This window comes from Athene noctua, chromosome 4 (assembly GCF_965140245.1).
Source record: "Athene noctua chromosome 4, bAthNoc1.hap1.1, whole genome shotgun sequence".
Lineage (NCBI taxonomy): Eukaryota > Metazoa > Chordata > Aves > Strigiformes > Strigidae > Athene > Athene noctua.
In genome coordinates this window covers 32866697-32887393 of record NC_134040.1, presented here as the reverse complement: position 1 = coordinate 32887393, position 20697 = coordinate 32866697, and the positions used below count along the sequence as shown (strand labels likewise).

General features: G+C 45.0%; 1 protein-coding gene across 3 annotated transcripts in view; it reads right to left on the bottom strand.

Annotated features, from left to right (window-relative positions):
* The window catches only part of RASGEF1B (RasGEF domain family member 1B), a 39883-nt gene extending 19511 nt beyond the window's left edge, over nucleotides 1-20372 (bottom strand). For 2 of the 3 annotated variants that reach the window (XM_074903840.1, XM_074903839.1), the window contains exons 1-3: nucleotides 20257-20372; nucleotides 7093-7275; nucleotides 5197-5319 (exon numbers count right to left, since the gene is read on the bottom strand). In XM_074903840.1, the coding sequence (XP_074759941.1) occupies nucleotides 5197-5319; nucleotides 7093-7269 (300 nt within the window). In that variant the 5' untranslated portion in view covers nucleotides 7270-7275; nucleotides 20257-20372. The remainder of the gene's footprint in view (nucleotides 1-5196; nucleotides 5320-7092; nucleotides 7276-20256) is intronic. The other variant, XM_074903841.1, reaches the window with a different exon arrangement.
* Between the last annotated feature and the right edge of the window lie 325 nt (nucleotides 20373-20697).

Here is a 20697-nt window from a genome sequence, read left to right as displayed (position 1 = left end):
CTCAGCCTTTGGAAGCGACTCCTGTTCAGTGTAAGGGAGAGGCACCCCTACAAGGATGATATCCTATGTCAGCTAGGCAAATGGACCAGCATTGAGAAAGGCATCCAGAACCTCAGGGAACTGGCTGTGTTTGAGATGATCTATGGTGACCTGGATAATGAACAGTCACCCATGGACCCAGATCAGGCCCCTTGCACACACCTGATGTGGCGGAAGTTCCTGAAGAGCGCACCAGAAGCACGCTCGAAAGCATTGGCAATAGTGTCCTGGTGGACAGACACCCAGACTCTAACAGTGGATGGAGTGGTTGGCAAGCTCCGGCAATATGAGGGAAATCTCCCTTCATCTCACCATTCCCTGGTCTCAGCTGTGGAGGAACTGTCTCAGAGGGTCCAGAAAATGGAAGAGGACTTGTCCTACGTTTCACCTGCACGGGCTGATGTCTCAGCCATTAGAAGTAAACGTTTCCCCACCCAAGAGAAAGGCAGCAGAAGGTACACACCACGAGGCACCCTGCGGTTTTTCCTCCACGACCATGGAGAAAACAGGAGGAGGTGGGATGGACAGCCCACTGCCGCCCTAGCTGCACGAGTAGAGCAGCTGAAAGGGAAGACCATCACAAAAGGGGAGTCCTCCAAGAAGAGCGCAGCTCCAGTGTCCAGTCAGAAATCTCCCAGTCAGAACAGAATGGCCAATGTTATGTCTGACCCTCTTGAGGGGACCAGTAAATTGTTCTTGCAAGCAGTGAGTGATGATGAGCAGGATTAGAGGGGCCCTGCCTCCAGCCAGGTGGAGGAAAGGGATAATCAGATTTACTGGACATTGTGGATCTGATGGCCTGGCACGTCAGACCCACAAGAGTATAAGGCTTTGGTGGACACTGGCACACAGTGCACCCTGATGCCATCGAGCTACAGTGGCGTTGAATCCATCTGCATCTCTGGAGTGACAGGGGGATCCCAACAGCTGACCCTACTGGAAGCTGAAGTGAGCCTGACTGGGAAGGACTGGCATAAGCACCCCACTGTGACTGGCCCAGATGCCCCGTGCATCCTGGGCATAGACTACCTCAGGAGAGGGAACTTCAAAGACCCAAAAGGGTACCGGTGGGCTTTTGGTGTAGCTGCCCTGGAGGAGGTTGAACAGTTGTCCACCTTACCCGGCCTCTCAGAGGATCCCTCAGTGGTGGGGCGGCTTAAGGTTGAGGAGCAGCAAGTGCCGATTGCTACCAGGACGGTGCACCGGTGGCAGTACCGCACCAACCGAGATTCCCTGGTCCCCATCCATCAGCTGATCCGCCAACTAGAAAGTCAGAAGGTAATCAGCAAAACTCACTCAACCTTCAACAGCCCTATATGGCCAGTGAGAAAGCCTAATGGTGAATGGACGCTAACTGTGGACTACCGTGGCCTGAATGAAGTTACGCCAGCAATGAGTGCTGCAGTGCCGGACATGCTAGAGCTCCAGTATGAACTGGAGTCGAAGGCAGCCAAGTGGTACACCAGGACTGACATTGCTAACGCGTTCTTCTCCATTCCGATAGCACCAGAGTGCAGGCCACAGTTTGCGTTCACTTGGAGAGGCATCTCGTAAACCTGGAATCAATTGCCCCAGGCGTGGAACCACAGCTCCACCATTTGCCATGGACTGGTCCATACTGCACTGGAGAAAGGTGGGGCTCCAGAACACCTGCAGTACATTGATGACATCATTGTATGGGGGAACACAGCTGAGGAAGTCTTTGAGAAAGGGAAGAAGATCATTGAAATCCTCCTGAAGGCCGGCTTTGCCATTAAGCAAAAGAAAGTTAAGGGGCCTGCAAGGGAAATTCAATTCCTAGGGATAAAATGGCAAGATGGGCATCGCCACATCCCAGTGGAGGTGATAAACAAGAAAACAGCCATGGCCCCACCAACCTCTAAAAAGGACACTTAGTCTTTCCTGGGCGCTGTGTGGTTCTGGAGGATGCACATCCCCAACTACAGCCTGATTGTGAGCCCTCTCTATCATGTAACCCGCAAGAAGAACAATTTTGAATGGGGCCCTGAGCAACAACAATCCTTTGAACAGATTAAACGGGAGATTGCCCAAGCAGTAGCCCTTGGGCCAGTCCGGGAAGGGCAGGAGGTTAAGAACATGATCTACACCGCAGACGGGGAGAATGGCCCTACCTGGAGCCTCTGGCAGAGAGCACCTGGGGAAACCCGAGGCCGACCTCTAGGCTTTTGGAGCCGGGGATACAAAGGCTCTGAAGCTCATTATACACCAACTGAGAAGGAGATACTGGCAGCGTACGAAGGAGTTCGGGCTGCCTCAGAAGTGGTCAGCACTGAAACAGAGCTCCTCCTGGCACCCCGACTGCCGATGCTGGGGTGGATGTTCAAAGGAAAGGCCTCCTCCACGCATCATGCAACAGATGCCACGTGGAGTAAATCGGTTGCGTTGATAACACAACGGGCTCGAATAGGGAACTCCAGCCGCCCAGGGATACTAGAGGTGATTACGAACTGGCCAGAGAGCAAAGATTCCAGGATGTCACCAGAACAGGAGGTGACACGTGCTAAGGAGGCCCCACCATATAACGAGCTGCCGGATGAGGAGAAGCGATATGCCCTGTTCACTGGTGGGTCTTGTCGCATTGTGGGAAAACATCGATGATGGAAGGCTGCTGTATGGAGTCCCTCACGACGGGTCACTGAAGCTGCTGAGGGACAGGGTGAATCGAGCCAGTTTGCAGAGGTGAAAGCCGTCCAGCTTGCTTTGGATATTGCTGAGCGGGAAAAGTGGCTGAGGCTCTACCTCTACATCAACTCGTGGGCAGTGGCGCATACCCTGTGGAAATGGCTGCAGCAATGGAAGCAGAACAACTGGCAACGTAAGGGTAAGACCGTCTGGGCTGCTGAAGTATGGCAGGACATTGCAGCCCGTGTGGAAAACCTCGTTGTGAAGGTGCGCCATGTGGATGCCCATGTACCCAAGAGTCGGGCCACTGATGAACATCGACACAACCAGCAGGCAGGCCAAGCTGCTAAGATTAGAGTGGCTCAGGTGACTTGGACTGGCAGCGCAAAGGTGAACTCTTCATAGCCCGGTGGGCCCACGAGACCTCGGGCCACCAAGGTAGGGATGCAACATACAGGTGGGCTCGAGATCGAGGGGTGGACCTTACTATTTACACCATTGCAGAGATCATCCATGGATGTGAGACATGTGCTACAATCAAACATGCCAAGCGGGTGAAGCCCCAGCGATATGGAGAGCAATGGCTGAAATACAGATATGGAGAGTCCTGGCAGATCGACTACATCCCACTGCCACAGACCTGCCACAGAAAGTGCCACGTGCTTGCAATGGTGGAAGTAACCACTGGATGCCTGGAAGCTTACCCAGCACCCCACGCCACCGCCCGAAACACCATCCTGGGCCTTGAAACCCAAGTCCTGTGGCGACACGGCATCCCAGAGAGAATTGAGTCAGACAACGGGACCCACTTCCGAAACAACCTCATAAATGCCTGGGCAGAAGAACACGGCATCGAGTGGGCCTACCATATCCCCTACCACGCACCAGCCTCTGGAAAGATCGAGCGCTACAATGGACTGTTAAAAACCACACTGAAAGCACTTGGAGGTGGGACCTTCAAAGACTGGGACATACATCTAGCAAAGGCCACCTGGCTAGTCAACACAAGAAGGTCTGCCAGTCGAGCTGGCCCGGCTCAGTCGAAACCTCCACATGCTGTAGATGGGGATAAAGTCCCTGTGGTGCGCCTGAGGAATATATTGGGAAAAATGGTCTGGATTAGTCCTGCGCCAGGCAAAGGTAAAGGCAAACCCATCCACGGGATTGATTTTGCCCAAGGACCTGGGTGCACCTGGTAGGTGATACAGGACAATGGAGAAGTCCAATGCGTACCACAGGGGGACTTGATTCTGGGTGAGAACATGCCGTGAACTATGCTGTGCCTTTGTAAATTATTACTTTGTTATTGCTAACTGCTAAATGGCAGCTGGACATGACACAGATGGTATAGAATAAAGGGGTGGATTATGTCCTGGTTCAGCTGGGATGGGGTTAGGTTTCCCCAGCAGAGAGAGAGGGGGAAGGGATCTCCAGCCGGGTTATTCATACCATGCTGGTGTCAGATCCAGGGGCGGAACCTTTTTACCTTGCTCTTTGGCGGGCTTGGTGGTGGGAACCTTTTTCCATGACCAGCTAGAGGTATTTCTCTGTATATCGTTTGTCTTGTTCATTGTTATTGCTGTTTGTTGTTGTTATCATTGCTACTGTTGTTGTTCAGATTGTTCTATCACTCTGTTGTATTAAATTTCTTCTTATTTTAGCCGGGGTCTGTGCTTAACTTCCAGCCCGACCGGCTGAGGGTGGGGGAGGGGCAACTGCAACGTGCTCTCCGGTCCCAGCAGGGCTTAAACCTGTACACATGGAAATTAGGCCCCGGGTAGGTGGAAATCTTAGAATGATTCCTCTCATTATCAGGAGTGTCTCAGTGCAAGACATTTCTTAGTGTTTCTATAACTTACAGTTAACTGTCAACAAGGAAAGTGATAAGCTCCAGTTCTGCCAAGACTTACGCACACACTATACCTTATAGGGAGAAAGCAATGGAATTATTCAAGTATCTAAATTTAATTTGTGTCATTTTCTACTCGTGTGGAGGTTCTCTCCAAACATCCACGTCTTGTCTCCTTTCAGCTCTAGATATGACATGCAAAGGGGTCAACAATCTAAGTCACTTTGCAAAGACTGTAGAAAGAGCATAGGTTAAGCATGTGAGACAGATCAGTGTAATTCCCATTGACATGCTCAATTCATCATTACATCTTTCCAACATTTTGGCATTATATGTCAAGACATTCAGAACTCTGAAACAAAAGCATCTACTGCAGGGCCAGTACAGGATATGTCATTAACAGAGAGCACTTTTATTTCTGGCCCATATATTGGTAAAACAGACAGTGTAGCAGCTGCAACAGTCTTCACAGAAGAGAGGCTGAGCAGTGTGGAAATTCTGCATGAATGTCAGCAAATAAAGAGTCAAATTCTAGGTGCTTGTATCAGGTTTTCAATCTGTTTAATCCTACTGAGGACTCTCTTGAGTAGCAACATTTTTTATGTGGGCAGGGTGGAGACATTTGACTGGAAGTAACAGGAATCCCTGATAATGAGGAATCTTACCTTGTCCAGGCCAGGCTCACTTAGTCTCTGCTGCTCAATGCACAGATGGCAGACTTTGGCCATGAGCTCATATGGATGCATGAACAGGTGTGAACTGAGAAGGAAGGTGAAGATGTAAGTCCTCTGCAAACAAGAGCAAGACAGAGAAAGGGATAAGGATACATTACCAGCAGCTTTATGTATTTTCTCCAAATGTGTTCCTGACAAATCCATTCCTAAAACTTTACTATCTGCAGAAAAAAACTCTGCATGTGACTGTGACAAGAGCTATTACTACAGCAATAAGCATTTAATTTAACACTTGTCATCGCTCCAGAATCAGTGTTATAAATTTGTGCTTAAGTCAAGTTATGCAAGATTTAACTAAAACAAGGTAGAGTAGGGCTGGTTTAGCTCTCCTATTGCACACAGCGTTATTGCAAGCTCAGTACCTAAAATTACTCAGAATAAAATTTCAACTCATCTTCTCTTGCTCTACAGAAAATCTTTGTGAGAGCCATTACCATATTACATAACTCTTTGTAGGCTGACAATGGAAAAAAATTCATGCTGCAAGTCCAAGCTACTTAGAATACCAACAGAGAAATCTTGTCTGCTTCCACATTCATAGCAAAAGCAAATAGTCTTCAGAGAAAAAACAATAAAAGATGCCAGTTGGCCAGATTGTTGAGCTGACTCAATTTTGCCACATACACCGTCTTGACTATGCTGTGTTTACCTGTCTGACCTCAGTAAACCGCACACTATGACCTTGTACTTCCTTTAAGAATCTCCAAATACCATTAATTTCTTATGGCATTGATTATCTCCTGGGTGAAAGCAGAGGGAACTGCATGGCTTAATTTTACAGAACAAAAATTAGTAACTCATTCTGAGGTTACAAGAGGCGGCTCCTTATTTTGCTTTAATTATCCATATATCATGATTTGAACTCATTGTAATATGCACTCCAGTCTCCACATTGCCAGTAGTTAAGTATCTGTGGCACCCACAAGAAAGATTCTACAATGTTCCAGTCCTAGGAACTTAGAATAAACATCATGTTTGACCAACTGATGTCTAAATTGCTACATGTTTAAATTTGAAGCATTAATGGATAAGCATTAGCTTAAGCACAGTCCTGTGCTGCTATTAACTCTGATCTAAGTTAGAAAAGATCTTGTCTTGGAAACATGAATAGATCTATGACAACAATAGAAGCTGAATATAACCAGAGTTATGTCTTCAGTAAGAGCCTTTCAACAAGCAGAGATGTAGTTTCATCATCCCTCAGTCATCCCCAACTGCCCCCCCCAACCTTCTGATATCATTCTTCTTCCCTAAGAATTATATAAAATATCTCAATGCACAGATGCATCTAGACAGGCCAAAAATTTTCAGATGACAAATGTTCCATTCTTACGTCCAGTCTCCATTGATTCCAAACAGTGTAGTACTAGTTCAACTAGCTGCTAATTGCAAGACACATGTGGACCTCAGATGAGCAATGGGAAATAACCACTAAAACCTGTTTGTTTTTAAACTAAATACATTCATACTGTCACTAGTGGTCATGTCTTTCTCCTCAGCTTGCCTGACAGACTTTAAAGGGTCAATGGTACATGCAATCCATCAAACAGTAAGCCACACTAGGTACTTACTTACTTTATAAATGAGACCAGGGCTGTGCACCTCACAACAGGCGTAACAAAGAATTAGACTTCCTAGGTCAGGTGAGCTACAGCATGCTGCACTCACATGAAGAACATAGTTATCGGGTTATTGCTAAATCAGTCACTTGAACCCCTTCCTTCACAATTTGATGTGACACATTCTGCTTTTGCTGTATATGTGAGAGTTCCTCTTTACGAGGTGAATCAGGCCTAGCCATATAGTTAACTGGGTGTACAGACTTACATCAGGATAGTAATCTACACTGGGTACCAAGTGCTGGATCAGAGCTTCCAGAGACCCTGACAGGAGGTTGTTGTCATGGTAATAGAGCCCTCCACAGTTGTCTTCTTTTGACTGATACAGGTTTCTGTTGTAGCCACTGCTGTCAAACACAGCTGCAAAGGGAGATGTCTGTGGCATCCTTTCCTAAGGAGACACACAAAAAAGATACAGGATAATACAAGGCACAATAATGTAAGAGGCTTTCTACACTGCAGAGGTAGGAAGCACTAGAGCACTAGGAAGAAAACCCTGTGTCATACCCTGGGTTGCTTGCACACAGCAGAAAAGATTGTACCGTCTTCCAGCCTGTGTAGATTTCTCAGGGAAGGGCTAACACAGGCTCTCATCACTGCCTGTCTACTGCAATTGGCAGGTGCTTATTTTATATCTTGCTGTTTCTTCATTAAATGACAGATAAGAGGTCAAGGTTAAGAGCCAGAAGGAGCATACAAGAATCCTGACAGGTTTTGGGAACTCAAACTTTCTGTAAAGCTTTTGGGGACATAGCATAATGTTCATTGACATATTTGGGCAGATCCTTACATTAGCTACTTAAGAGCAGCGCTCTGATGGTTCAGGCTGTCATGGGCTGCCACTGCCCCAGTCAGTGCAGAGGGAGAGAGACTGAAGTGAAGCCCTGAAGAGGTTACGTGTGAGGACAGTCTCCTTACACAACACGGCAACCACATAACTACAATCAAAGGCTCCAGTTTCCCAACTCCACCCTGGTAAATGAGTGCTGGGTTTTTCCAGTTATACTGTGACAGGTGTGACACAGGCTAAAGACTAATGCTTCAGCGCATCTGTCTCCGTCCTACTCTGACTGGCTTCACAGAAATTTGGAAAAATATGCCTGTGTATAGTTGCTTATCAATCTTGTCCAAGTTCACCAATGATATCAAAGACATGAGCAAAGTCACATATCTGTTAAACGCTCCCTCCAAATTCTGTGACAATATGAAAAATCCAGCCCTGTGTCTTCCAGCTTCAGATTTTAATACTTAAGGAAAAATAATTACTCATCAGTCTGCATTTCAGTGCCTGTGGAATAACCAATTTCCTTGGTCTTACCAAGGAAAAGATCAGCCAGTGCTGCAGGCTGTTCAGTCATCCAGAGTAGTGGGTGGGCAGCAAGGGGGCTATGAGCACCCAAGAGCTCTTTTGGTGACAAAGGCCAAAAGATAAAATCTCTCTGATTATCTCAGAGTTGAGTTCTATCCTCCTTCCCTCCCCTTCCCTCTCTCCCTTCCTTTTGGGAAAAACAGTTCTTGTCAGTTAAGGAACCTGGGTTTTATAGTCTTGACTGCAAGCTAAGTTTGTGCTCAGTTTTAACCAAATTGTACTGGTTTTAAGTCTACTACAGCAGTTACTGGATTGTGAGTACTAATGGGCCAGCCACATTCGGGGAGTGGACAGATCAAATGCAGAAAGGTGTTGCACACTGCGTCCTCCCCTCGCCTTGGGAGGCAAGGGAGATCAAATTGAGAAGATAGTATCCACAGGCTGCCCTGCTTGTGTGTTGACAGAGCATGAGAGCATGTGCATGTGCCTGAGAAAAGCATTAATGCCCCATAGCCATCATTGTAAGTGCAGATGCTGTTGCTTTTCTTTCCATTGTATCAAATCCTATTTGGGAAAAGGCTTTTTAAAGCCACAGACTTCAGCAAACACCAGTCTGTGAAAGCACCCCATTTTGAGAACAACTAGCAAAGTGACAGCCTGGAGATAAATAGCATGCTGCCATCTGTGTGCTCCGCAACTCACGACAAAGACCTTTTCAGAGTAAGCTCAGTGGAGATGACAAGCTATTAAGTTATTAGCTAGATTCCTGGGGACCTGAAGGACCACACAGAACCACAGACTTGATGCTGCTGGCAGCATGTCCAGACAATGGAGGCATTCAAACCAGCACAAGACTGAGAGATTCAGTAAATAAACGGTAAGAGAAAGCCAAAACCGGTTGCAAAGACAGAGAGGGACAGTGAAAAGAGCCTCTTGGCCTGTGTGATGGGTGCTGATCCCACCTTGCAAGATGCCAAAAGATATCTGCATCAAAATGGGAAAGAGTGAGGAGTCTCCATGTCTGAAAAGTGACGTTAATCACTCTGTGCAGCTGTTCAACCAGTGATTGAATTCTATCCAGCCCAACGATTTGGGAGAAGAACAAAGTAAATACTTGTGCTGCAGCATAAGAGCATGAGGGGCAGGACTGAACAAAACAAGGTTCCTGTCCAAGAGAGTTCAAATCACTGGGCAAGTGAGGGGCAATTCAACCACGGCCACAGTCTGCAATGATAAAGCATCCTGATGTATAAAGTCTTTTGGTCTTCCTGGCTCTTTGCAATGCTATCAAAGTTTTAGGAACAAAGTATTAGTAAGGAGCTGACAGGAACCTTCTGCAGCATTTTCTAGGTTTTCATACTGTGTAAAGCTCACCATGTTTCAACCACAAACCAGACACTTGAACAAATCCAAAATATTCTGCAGCCCATGGCGCTGAAAGATGTCCTGTTTGCACACAAATTCAGAAGTCTTTTCAGGTACTGTAGTAAAGTTTATCCGCACACAAATTCAGAAGTCTTTTCAGGTACTGTAGTAAAGTTTATCCAGCCATAAGGCAAATGGCAGTGGACCAAACGTTATACTCTACAAGGTAATACTCTACAAGGAAAGTGGGAGAGACTAGTTAGCATCTGCAAAACAACTTGACATCAATATTGTCACTGTAAAAACCCACTCCAGATTTTGTATTAACCAAAACAGCCCAATTCAGGGTGAGACTGGAATCTACAGGTGTTTTAGCCAGCCGAGCCAGCAATTAGTTGTGATTTCACGTAACTCTTACCACCCAAAGCAGACTCAGGCAGTATCTCCTTTCATGGGTGATACAATGTTTGGTCAAAAACCTCCACTCCCACCATACCACTAACTTCTGTCATGGTAAGAAATGAAACAGGTGTGAATCACAGAAGGGTTTTCCTCAACATTTTTAAACAGTATGTATTACTGCCTGTTAAAATACAAGACTTTTCAGAAGGTCTGCAGGCAGTGCTTAAATTCTAGTAACTTAAATTCCCAAAAGGGAATGAGGCCTTTTTGAAGTTGCAGTCCCCTAACTCTCAGCACAACACTTACTCCCACAACCACATGGATCCTTCTTCAGAAAAAACTAAATTTGAGACACGCAGAGCCTCCTAGCCTCAAGAGGAAAGAAAAAAGTAATCAGATCATTAATAGATACACTGATTCATAACAATAAAATAGATTCCCAAAAGTCTGGCCCTGAAAGGTACATATTGGCTCACTTGTTTGCTATTTATTTCTGGATGCTGCTTGACAGAGATGGTTCAGTTCTGTTTCAGTGAAACATGAAGTTATACTAGCTAAGAGATGTTCTGAATGCTCCACATTCAAACACTGAACACAACACAGGACGCGTTCTTGATGCAATGAAAAGGGATGATACCAAAGTGTGACAAAGATAAATATAGCACAGCCAACGGGATGATTCCTACAACACATGTGCTTTTCCAGCAGGACTCCTTTATTACCTTGGCCTTCACTCTTCTGTTGTATTTTATATGGAGGTGAAGAAACAAAGCAGCATTCTTAGTTCTAACTAGCTCAGGAGCTAAATACATAACACTAAACCGCGTCTTCAGAATGACCTGAGTGGAACTTAAATTTGGTCACTGAGCAGAATCTGGTCCACAAAGCCTTAGCATATAGAGCAGAGGTATCTTGGGACCTAAAAATATTGATAAACCACAGCAATACAATATCTGACAAGCAGGAATTTAAAAAAAAGACAGGAAATCTAATTTTAGTGAAAAACATGCTGAGAGTTAAAATTGCAACTTTTTAATTGGGCTTTGAAAAGAGTTGGCTATCAATAACATGAAAAACATTTCCCTCTCCTCTCTTTTTTCTTTTTTTTTTTTTTTTCTTTTAAGAAGGAAAAGAGTAGCGCTTTTTTTGTTGTTGTTAAAGACTTGACTTGAAGGAAAGAGCAGTTAGATAATTTCCTTGCTCTGCCAGTAATGTTCTCCTATGACAGAGTGCAGTCAGTAACTCCCTGCCTTCTGGAAAGTGGAATAAACATTTTTTCTGCATTTAGTGTCATTATGGAGAATGTGAGATCTTGGGCATTAAGGTCCAGATTCTGACTTTGAGTAGCCTCTGACAAGAAAGAAATCACAACCTTCCCAGTAACAGTAGTGTAAATGGAAAGCCAGAACCAAAGACAATGTGCTCAAACCCCCACTGTTTTCTGCAGGAAATGAGTTCCAGTCTGGCAAAACTAAGAATCAGATGTAGTTTCCAGGCCGCCAAGGTCTTGTCCATACCTCTGTGTTCAGTAACAGAAGAAAAATCTGTTTTCTACTACATCAGTGGATTGTTGCATTGGTTTGTTTTCTCTTCATTTAGGTTAAAGAGCTCAGTCTGCCGATCAGGTGTATAAAACAAAGCTAGCAATATAGACAGCTCATATCCTTTACAGAAGCACCCACTGAGGGGGATTCAGTAGGAGACATGAAAAGGGCCTTTAAAGACACTGCCAAACATTTTCAGCTCCTTGGTTGCGTGCAGGTATCTCCCATCCTACATCCCTCAACCAGAGGAACAGTGACTAAATTTGTTATGAGTCCTAAGTTACACCTCCTCATAGAAGATACAAACTTCATGTGTGCAGTTATATCCCCACCTCATGTGTGCAGTTACAACCCCTCAGAACTTCACCACTGAATCAGAAAACCCAAACCACGTTTAGTAGGCGATTACCATTCTGCCTTGATCTAAAGGATGCCATTACAAAATTGAGGTATGGCAAAACAAAAGTCTCCTGGGGAAAGGACTATAAATCTTAACACCTTGCAACAACCTGGGAAAGTCTGAACAAGTCAGAATGAACCTCAGCTTTCACACACAGAAAGGAAGTAAGGACTAGGTGCCTGCCAGCAACATCCATCTTTCTCTTGAGTGTTTCCGAAAAGTGTGGAGTATTTCAGACAAGGACACAGGCTACCCAAAAGAAAAGCATACCAGACACAGGGGCCACTGGTTGCATTCTATACAGCTGGGTGTGTTTGCTTTGCTTACAAAAACATTTGTTTTTGAACTGAAAAGTAAAGTGAAATTCTACAGCTCAAGCTATTGAGAAAATAAGAAACCTGAAATACTCCCAGATTGGTGTTCTATATGCCTTACTTGTAGAAACTAAGATCTTATAACTATCCCAGCTCAAGTCCTCCTGCTTCCATTCTTCCATGCAGAATTCACCATACAAGTCTAGCAGTATGACTTCAGCACCAACTTTGACTTACAGTTCCTTCCTATATATCGTCCTTCCTATAAATACTTCTTAATAACTGTACCTTATAAGAGGCAGAGTACAGAATGGTATTTCATATTCACATAGGAGACTGAAAGAGGAGTGAGATGGGCTTTTTCCTGGCTGAAATCAAGAGCAAGACTAAGAGCAACTCAGAAGGAATCCACCAGAGTAACAGGGGTACTAAAACTACCCATAGGTGATATTGGTAGACAGAGACATAACAATAGAAATGCATCTCGCTGAAATGCTGGGGTTTCAACCCCAAGGCCCAAATGAAGGTTGACATATGGGTGATTCCCACAGCCCTTTACCAAGGGGTGATGAGTTTGCCTTCAGGCTTCCCTCCAGGGTGTGGCCAGCCTGGCAGGGAGAGCCATTGGGTAAAGGAGCCCCAGGTGTCTGCAGTAAGCAAACAAAGGTCAGGTGTCCCACTGAGGGATAAAAGCTGGGACCACTTGCAGGAAGGGGCAGTGTCTGTCTGTGAGGTGGATGCACTGTGCAGAGTTCCCTGTTGGGGAAGGACCTCCTGACTCCCTGGGACTAGGCTCCAGTCAGGTCTGGCTTTTGTAAACGTGGGCTATGTAGAGATTCAGTTTGTGGTTTCCTTGGTCTTATGTATTTGGCTTGTTGACTCAGTTGTCTCCTGTCCCTTCTACAGGAAACTGCATTTCACCATTTATTCTACCCATTGTTGGTTGTGTGGTGGTGTTGTTGGGGTCAGTGGGACTGATGTCAATTATGTATAATCTGACTTGTTTGTACCACCAGTGCTCACCCATGTACTGACCCTTCTGTATCAAATACAATTTGAGTATTGGTTCATCTTTATGCTGGCTGTGTCCTTTATGCTAGGCCTGATAATTAGCAAAACACTCACACACAGCAGAGACCAGTGAATGCAGTCCCTGGCAGGGAAGGCAAAGATCTGGGGCAGGCATAATAAACCCAACTGAGCTTTGAGATACTTCTTCGCTTTCACTAAACCAGCAGAAGGACACTGCTGTAAAGTTCTCAAAAAATTACCCAGGCAACAATAGGCTGCAAAGGAAGAAGAAAAACCCCAGTAAACAAAGAACAGACCAGGAACTGAATTTCAGTGAAAGGCATCTTCCTCCTGAATGTGCAAAGGAACTTTCTTGGATCTATAAATAGATCTCGCTGACAATGCAGGAAGGTCAGATGCAACACTGCTGACTGATCACTCACATATGAGAACTTCGATGCAGTAATTAAGCAGATCCTGAATCGCCTGAAACTAAAGACCTTGGATACTGAACTGCAAAAGTGTGATGGATATGAATGTGTGTATATGTGTATAAAAGTGTATATGTTTGGGAGCCTTAGGAAAAGTGCAGGGGGTTTAAGAATCCCTTGAACTTCTCAGAACATGTAAGGGTGGAGAAAGAGAGAAAAACAAACAAGTTCATCTTGATGCTGATGTGCTGTAAATCCATGTCCCCTGCTTAAGCCCCAAGAACCAACTTCCCTTCTACCCTTTCCCTGGGCTCTTCTCACAGCTGAGATTTATATCTGTACATTAAAACTGAGGCAGCCACAATTATTAAAAAAGATACTATATGAAGTGTGCTCCATCATTGACTGATTAATCTTTTTAAGTTCATTTGTAAGTTATTTTTTTACTTTATGGGCAATTTCTTCACCTGGATGATGTCCTTTTAAAATTTTAATTACATTTTCAGTTCAAAATAAGGCTGTTCTCCCATGGGGTTTTTCAACTGTGTAATGTCTTCAATAATCCCACTTTTTTTTTTTTTTTCAGAGAAGTTTAAAATGAGCCATACAGGATAAGTATCTAAGTGACATGATGGATTAGCACAGCAGCAATTGTATGTCACAAGCCACCAGAGATTCTATAAAAGTTCAGTCCATTGCACCACTCCATAGCAACTCCTGTAAACCTCAAATGATTTACAGAATGAATGGAATGGAAAAGGATGCAGAAAGGCCTCAGACCAGCCAACACATGCAATGAAGTACCATCCATCTTAAAACAGACAACACATGTAGCTAATCTTTTCTACCAAAACTTAGAGCAGACAGCTGGACTGAAAGCAAAAGAAGTTTTGATAGACAACCAACACTGGGATCATATTAAGAACTCCCCCCCCTTCCCAGATCTATTTCCATTAGAAAAATTCATAAATGGTCCATCCTCCAAGCACTTTGTTTAAAACCAAACAAATGCACAAGCTGAGTATGATCTCCTCAGTCCTATATATTAAATTTCATTCAAAATTAGACACCATCAGGAAAGACAGACAGCCTACTGGCTGGCCAGCACAAAGTGTTAAGAAATTGGCTGGAACTGCTGATGGCAAAATTGAGAGCTTTGAAATAGGAATACAAGTATATTAAATGCAAAAAACCCACAGGCATGCTACTGAAGCCTTATGCTTTTTTAACTCACTGAAGCAGGATGAGGTTTTTTAGAAGTACACAGCATTCCCCTAATTGCACTGAGTGAAATGCAGAAGAGTTTTGCCAACTGTTCTGTTGGGAACAGAAGTCTTTTAAATAAAAACCTAAAATGCCACCTCTCTATTCAGTCAGCAGCAGACTGGCTCTGTCAGGGCTCCCATCCACCAGCAAGGTACAGAGCTCTACAGACCCAAGAAGGTTTCCATCCTATTCTCCTGTGCTGCTGAGCAGACAGCTGAGCTGCTGCTCATCCATCAGCTGATGAATTGCTGTGGTTTGCAGTCAGGAGTTTTAAGGCAAGAAAACAGCAGTGATTATTTACTTCAAAACATCATGCTGTAAACCAAGTGATTCAGCAGCTGATTCACGGTGGCTCAGCTGTCCAGAAACAGGGTGGACCTGCGATGTCATCCATGCTATGCCATCCCCAACTAGTAAGTCAGAACCCAGACACTTTATCATTTCTGTAGCATGCTTTGTGCCTCCTGTGTACTTCAGACTGAAAAGATAGAAAAGTGATGCTGTCAATAGAGAAAGGAAGTTTCCCCTATGCTATCATCATAACAGTATCACTGATTTCAATGTCATATTAGACTCCTGCTAACCTTGGGGAATATGATCCATTTTATGTGACAGGGATATAAACCTCTGTAATCCTAACCCATCTGAGGTGACCAAGGCCAAACCATACATATTTTCTATCTGCACAGTCAGTAGGTAAGCGTGGTTGGACTGAACCAGTTCACAGCGATAACCAGCTTCATCAAGAACTGTTCACACATTCATCCACAGCCAACAGAAAAAGCATCATTTCCGTGGTGGCAGGTGGGAGCTTGGATCTGCTTCTGACTCTGCTACAAGCTCCTCACGTGGTGTTAGTCAAGTCACTTTGTTTCTCATTACTGCATTCCTCGGCTTGACAGTACAAAGAGGGATTAGTGTGGGGTTATTTCCTTTCATTAAGTTCCAGGATCTTTTTTCAAAAGGGGTACAGTAGGTGCATCACACTATATTAGTGCCAGAAGCACAGTACTAAGTCTTAAGCATGAAGTTCTCTTGACGCTGTTCCCTCTTCAACCTTATCAAAGCAAGACACCTTCAGAATCCAAAAGCTGTTGGTCTTTGCAGACATCCATGCTTGGCCTTCTGGTTAAACCTACAATACACTTCAGAAGTAAGCACCATTCCCTTTTATGATTATAACTGACAGGCAAGTTATAATTTACAACAGCAAGCTGTAATATTGTTAAATAACAGTACTTAATTTCATTTAACTGGTTCTACCTAAAATGTCATTGCCAAACATCTCTCTTCTATTTAAAAGGCACAGAAAAAATGCTGGCTTAAGGCGAACAATCATGTAATACCTGTTTTTCCATTTACCAAGACATTATGTTTCCCTGAACAATACAGAATTTTTACTGGCACTTACAGATGTACAGCAAGTTGAAACCAGTATATTTAGAGTTTCTGCAGTAGAAATGCTTCTGTTAAAAAAACACAACAACAAAAACCTTTTTATTGTTTAGATTGAAGAAAAAAAGGGATGGTCCCACTTTGGCAGTTAAGAAAGCAAATACAGCTCTGTATCTGGGTCAGATACAGAGGTCAACACCCATTTATACCTGTGTTGAATATCAGCCAGTGGTTTCCAGACAAGAGCGGGGTCTGAGGTGTAGGAGACTTGTACAACAGTTGGCTCCAGCTTTGACTAGCTCCTTGGGAAATCACGGAGAAGAACAGTCTAGCCAAACTGACTGAAAAGAGTTTTTTCCCTAGTCTAGGCAGGGCTATAGCAGAAATATCCTCCACTCACACGCTGCATCTACTGGTTCGTGTCAGCATTTAAGACCCAGCAGCAGTTCCCACACTCAACCGAAGGTGGAGCCTTGGGCTCTGTAGTTGATGGGTCAAAGTCTCCTTGCCTTGAAACAATTACATCTATTAAGTCAGCACCCAGTAGGTACGGTATTGAGCAAACGTATACCATCTTGGACTGTGAAAGGATCATTGTAAACACAGGCTAAATTCAGACTGTCTGAATCCCTGCAGGATGTTTAAGGGAGGATCAACTCGCAGCCCTGATGGGCAGGTACTGTCAGGTCAGCACGCTGCTTTTATGTGGAAAATACCTGGCCTTGTATCAATGAGAGCAATTATCTCAGAAAATATCCTGCTCCCCCGTCTGACTCAAGCATATTTATCCTTTGTCTTACTGCTTACGAATCTAAATGTCTCATTGTGCTGGTTGATGCAGACTCACAGCTTCCTAGGCTCATCTCTCTACTGGTATGTAACCTGGTATTTCTGGCCCCTATTTCGAGATGTGACAAGACGCAAGCAGAGTACTTGACCCCATGGGAGGGGTAGGTGACCTGGGGAACATTTTACTGTGGGGAGAAGGTACGTTTTAATGAATCAAACCCAAAAGAGTCAGAATACGTGGATCTGAGTCATACAGTGCTATTGTAGAGCCACCTAGGAAGGCTGAGCTGTATTGTTTCCGTGATCCTGCTCACTTTCTAATTAAAAATACATCCATACTGAATACCATCCTCATTGTTCCTCACTGTAGTAATTTCGGTTTTTTAATACTGCTTCTCACAGCAGCTATTGTTGAGGAGGAATTAGCAAGAGCTTTCAGCTGGAGGTAGAGTCTTTGCCTCCTGTTCACAAATTCTGTATTGTCCTTGCTATGGCTGCAAAATGCACTCTGGAACTTGTTTGCAAGCTCATTTTCTAGCGAATTGTTTATTGGATGATGTGGCTCCATCTCACAAACCCACAGCAAGCAAAGGGCACTTGCCAGTGCCTGCAGAGTACACCTGTGTATCTACTAACATTTGGGAAAAGATGCTTAAGTATAAGAAAACACAAATTCTGTCTCCTTCATTGAAACACAAGCATCCTATTCCAACCGATCATTTTTTTTTTTAATGAAATACAATGAATGATTGCTACTGTTTACTTGAAATTTCCTAGTACTTTGATAGCTTCTTCCTGTATGGCCCAACTGAACAGCAAAACAGTGCTCAAATGACTGAAGAAAAGTAAGACATGTTGAGACAAAGGCAAAATTAGCTCTTCATTCAGAAACACGGCATAAAAATACAAGGAAATAAATGGTTCAAATCACCTCTATCTCAAGAAATTTAGGGTTGTCTTCTGAAGACTATGCTTTAAATTAAATCCCATATGACAGCTACCCAGCCCAGTGCTGGAGCTTTGACACTAATCACACCAAACCGGTGACAAGGATCACAGTTAATGGAAGGAGCTCTACAAACTGAGCAGGGACAGAGTTTCAAAGAACACACCCACATGAAAGATGTGCAAGAGCGAAGTGAGCACCACAAGCTTGCTCTCTTCCAACTCATTTGACTGAACTCTCACCATGTTTTCTAAGCATAGTGACACTCTAGTTAAAATCAGTACTAGATGATTGACTACAACCCTGCAGAGAAAGCAAAGTTTATAAACCCTTTGATATAGATGGTAGGAAATCTTTGGAGTGTGAACGACCCCATACTTCTTACACCTCCTCTCTTTGCACAAGAGCCCTAGAGGTTGAAATCCAGAAAAGCTTAGAGTCACAATGCATCCCTGTTATCAGGAGTGTACAGCTCTTTGGTCCCAAACATCACTTAACCCTTTCAGAGATGATAATTTCTGAGGCGTTTGAGAGTACCCATTCTACTAAGTTTTAAACATTTAGCTTCGTAGCACTTTTCCAAGATAACACCGATTTCAAATAGCCATGTAGTCAAAAGTAGCCAAGAAAGATCCCACCCAATTTTGCCAGCTCTAGTAGGTGTCATAATGCCAGTGATGCAGTACAAACTGGCAATATGATCCTCACACTGCTCATTCCTATCTTCACCCCAAGAAAAGCTCACTTTTTATCTGCTCCGAGTTATAAAAATAAGCTCCCATGTTTCGACCTTTTTCAGCTTGTGTTCCTTCACCGATGACAAGTCCAATGTTGAATTGTGCCTGTCATTTCTGACACGGTGTGACAGCAGCTCACCCTGCAGACCACGAACAGGTACCGTGACTCACTGCATTCCACAAGGACTGTTTAGATAACTCCTGCAGCTGGAGTGCAGGTAGCAACACACTGTGCTGTTCCCAAAAACCTCAGCAGAAAGAAACCATGAAGAATGTGAACCAGCGGGGATTCATTTTACCATACAAAAAAGCATTTTACTTAGTGTGGGGCACTGCTGTGCACTTAACCCCTGATAAACCAAAATTTTCTTCCTGCTTTCTTATTAGGTCTCTCCACCACGACCCACCAGATAGCTACTTGTCTTTAGTGTATTTAACTAAATTACCAGCTTCTCTCCCAGACATCTCATTTGGAAGCTGCAAGATAAGCCAGAGGGACTCATCCCTCAAACATTGTTCTTGGCTTTCAAAACAAAGACACAGACTAGGGACCCAGTCCTGCCTGCACAAGACCCCATTTCACACAGACGACATACTATCTCAGCCCACCGCAGCCGCATTCTTACAGAAAACACCCCCCTCAACACTCCTCGCGTTGTGTGAGATACAGAGTACCTCTTTGCTCATAGCTTTTCAGATTTTTCAGGCCATATTTTCCCTCCAAGAGGAATCGGCCTTCTGTTTTATTCAGGAAAACTCTCCTGAAGTTTTCCTCACTTCTCAGTGCTACATTTAGCTTTACACACAGGCAGGGAGGCACTGCTTGTTGTTGGAGCTGCCGTAGTTTACAGTCCGGCGTAAGCACAACATAGTAAAGACAAACAACACATTGGTCTTGGGTCATTTAACAGCCGTTATGCTCCTTCTGCCTCACTGCTCCCACCTCACTCAGCACAGGGGCGTAAAGTTTTACCGGTCACACACAGCAGATGCCCAGCAAAAGAGAAGCCCATAAACACACTTGGGTGACACCACACATCCCCACCCCCCCGCTCACACACCCGTTTTACGCAGCCCTATAACCACAATCTGTCAAATTAGTGCTTTTTCATCTCTCCCATCCAAAAAAAAAGCAGCCACCGATTGAATCGATAGGCTTAAGCAAAACCGGGTAAAGCTTCTCTGAGGAATTATAGCCACAGAAAGATGACATCGTGCAGTTGTAGGACCCTGTTCTATCATTCTACAGGGAAAAGAACAGGTAGGACCCAACCACCGCACCAAGTGCTTTTTTCTGCTGGGCTGAACTCTCTCTCCTCTCCCCAGCACCCTGATCCCCCAGAAACGAAAAAGCTCGGGCTGTACAGAGTTGGGTAGCTAGAAAGGACATAAACACCAGGAGGAAAGCGACCATGCTGCCGGGGCTAGGAAACGGGATGCATGGATGGACGGACGGACCGTACCTGGAAGTGGCCGCAGGTGCTCCCACTCCAGCCGCTGCTTTACCGCCCACAGGTACGCATCGTCCACGGGTCGGGTCGGGTCGGGTCGGGTCGGGTCGTCTCGGCTCGGCTCGGCTCGGCTCGGCTCGGCTCCCCTCCCCGCCGCTCCTCTGTCCCGGACTGCTCGGGCGGAGGCGGAGCGCCGGGAGGTGCTGCTGCCCTGCCCCGCCCCGGGAGTGGTTAAGCTGGGCCTGTCGCGGCTGCCGAGCCGGCTTTTGGGTGCCATCAGTGGGCCGATGCCGCAGGCGCTGGTTTTAAACCTTGGACTGAGCTCGTGTGCAACTGGACGCGGCTGAGGTTGCTCGAGAGCGGCCGCTGCTCAGGCGGCCCTGCACCTTTTACAGGCGGGCAAGAAGAGGACACGCATGCACGATACTTCCTCCAAGCATTCTGCCAGCTTGT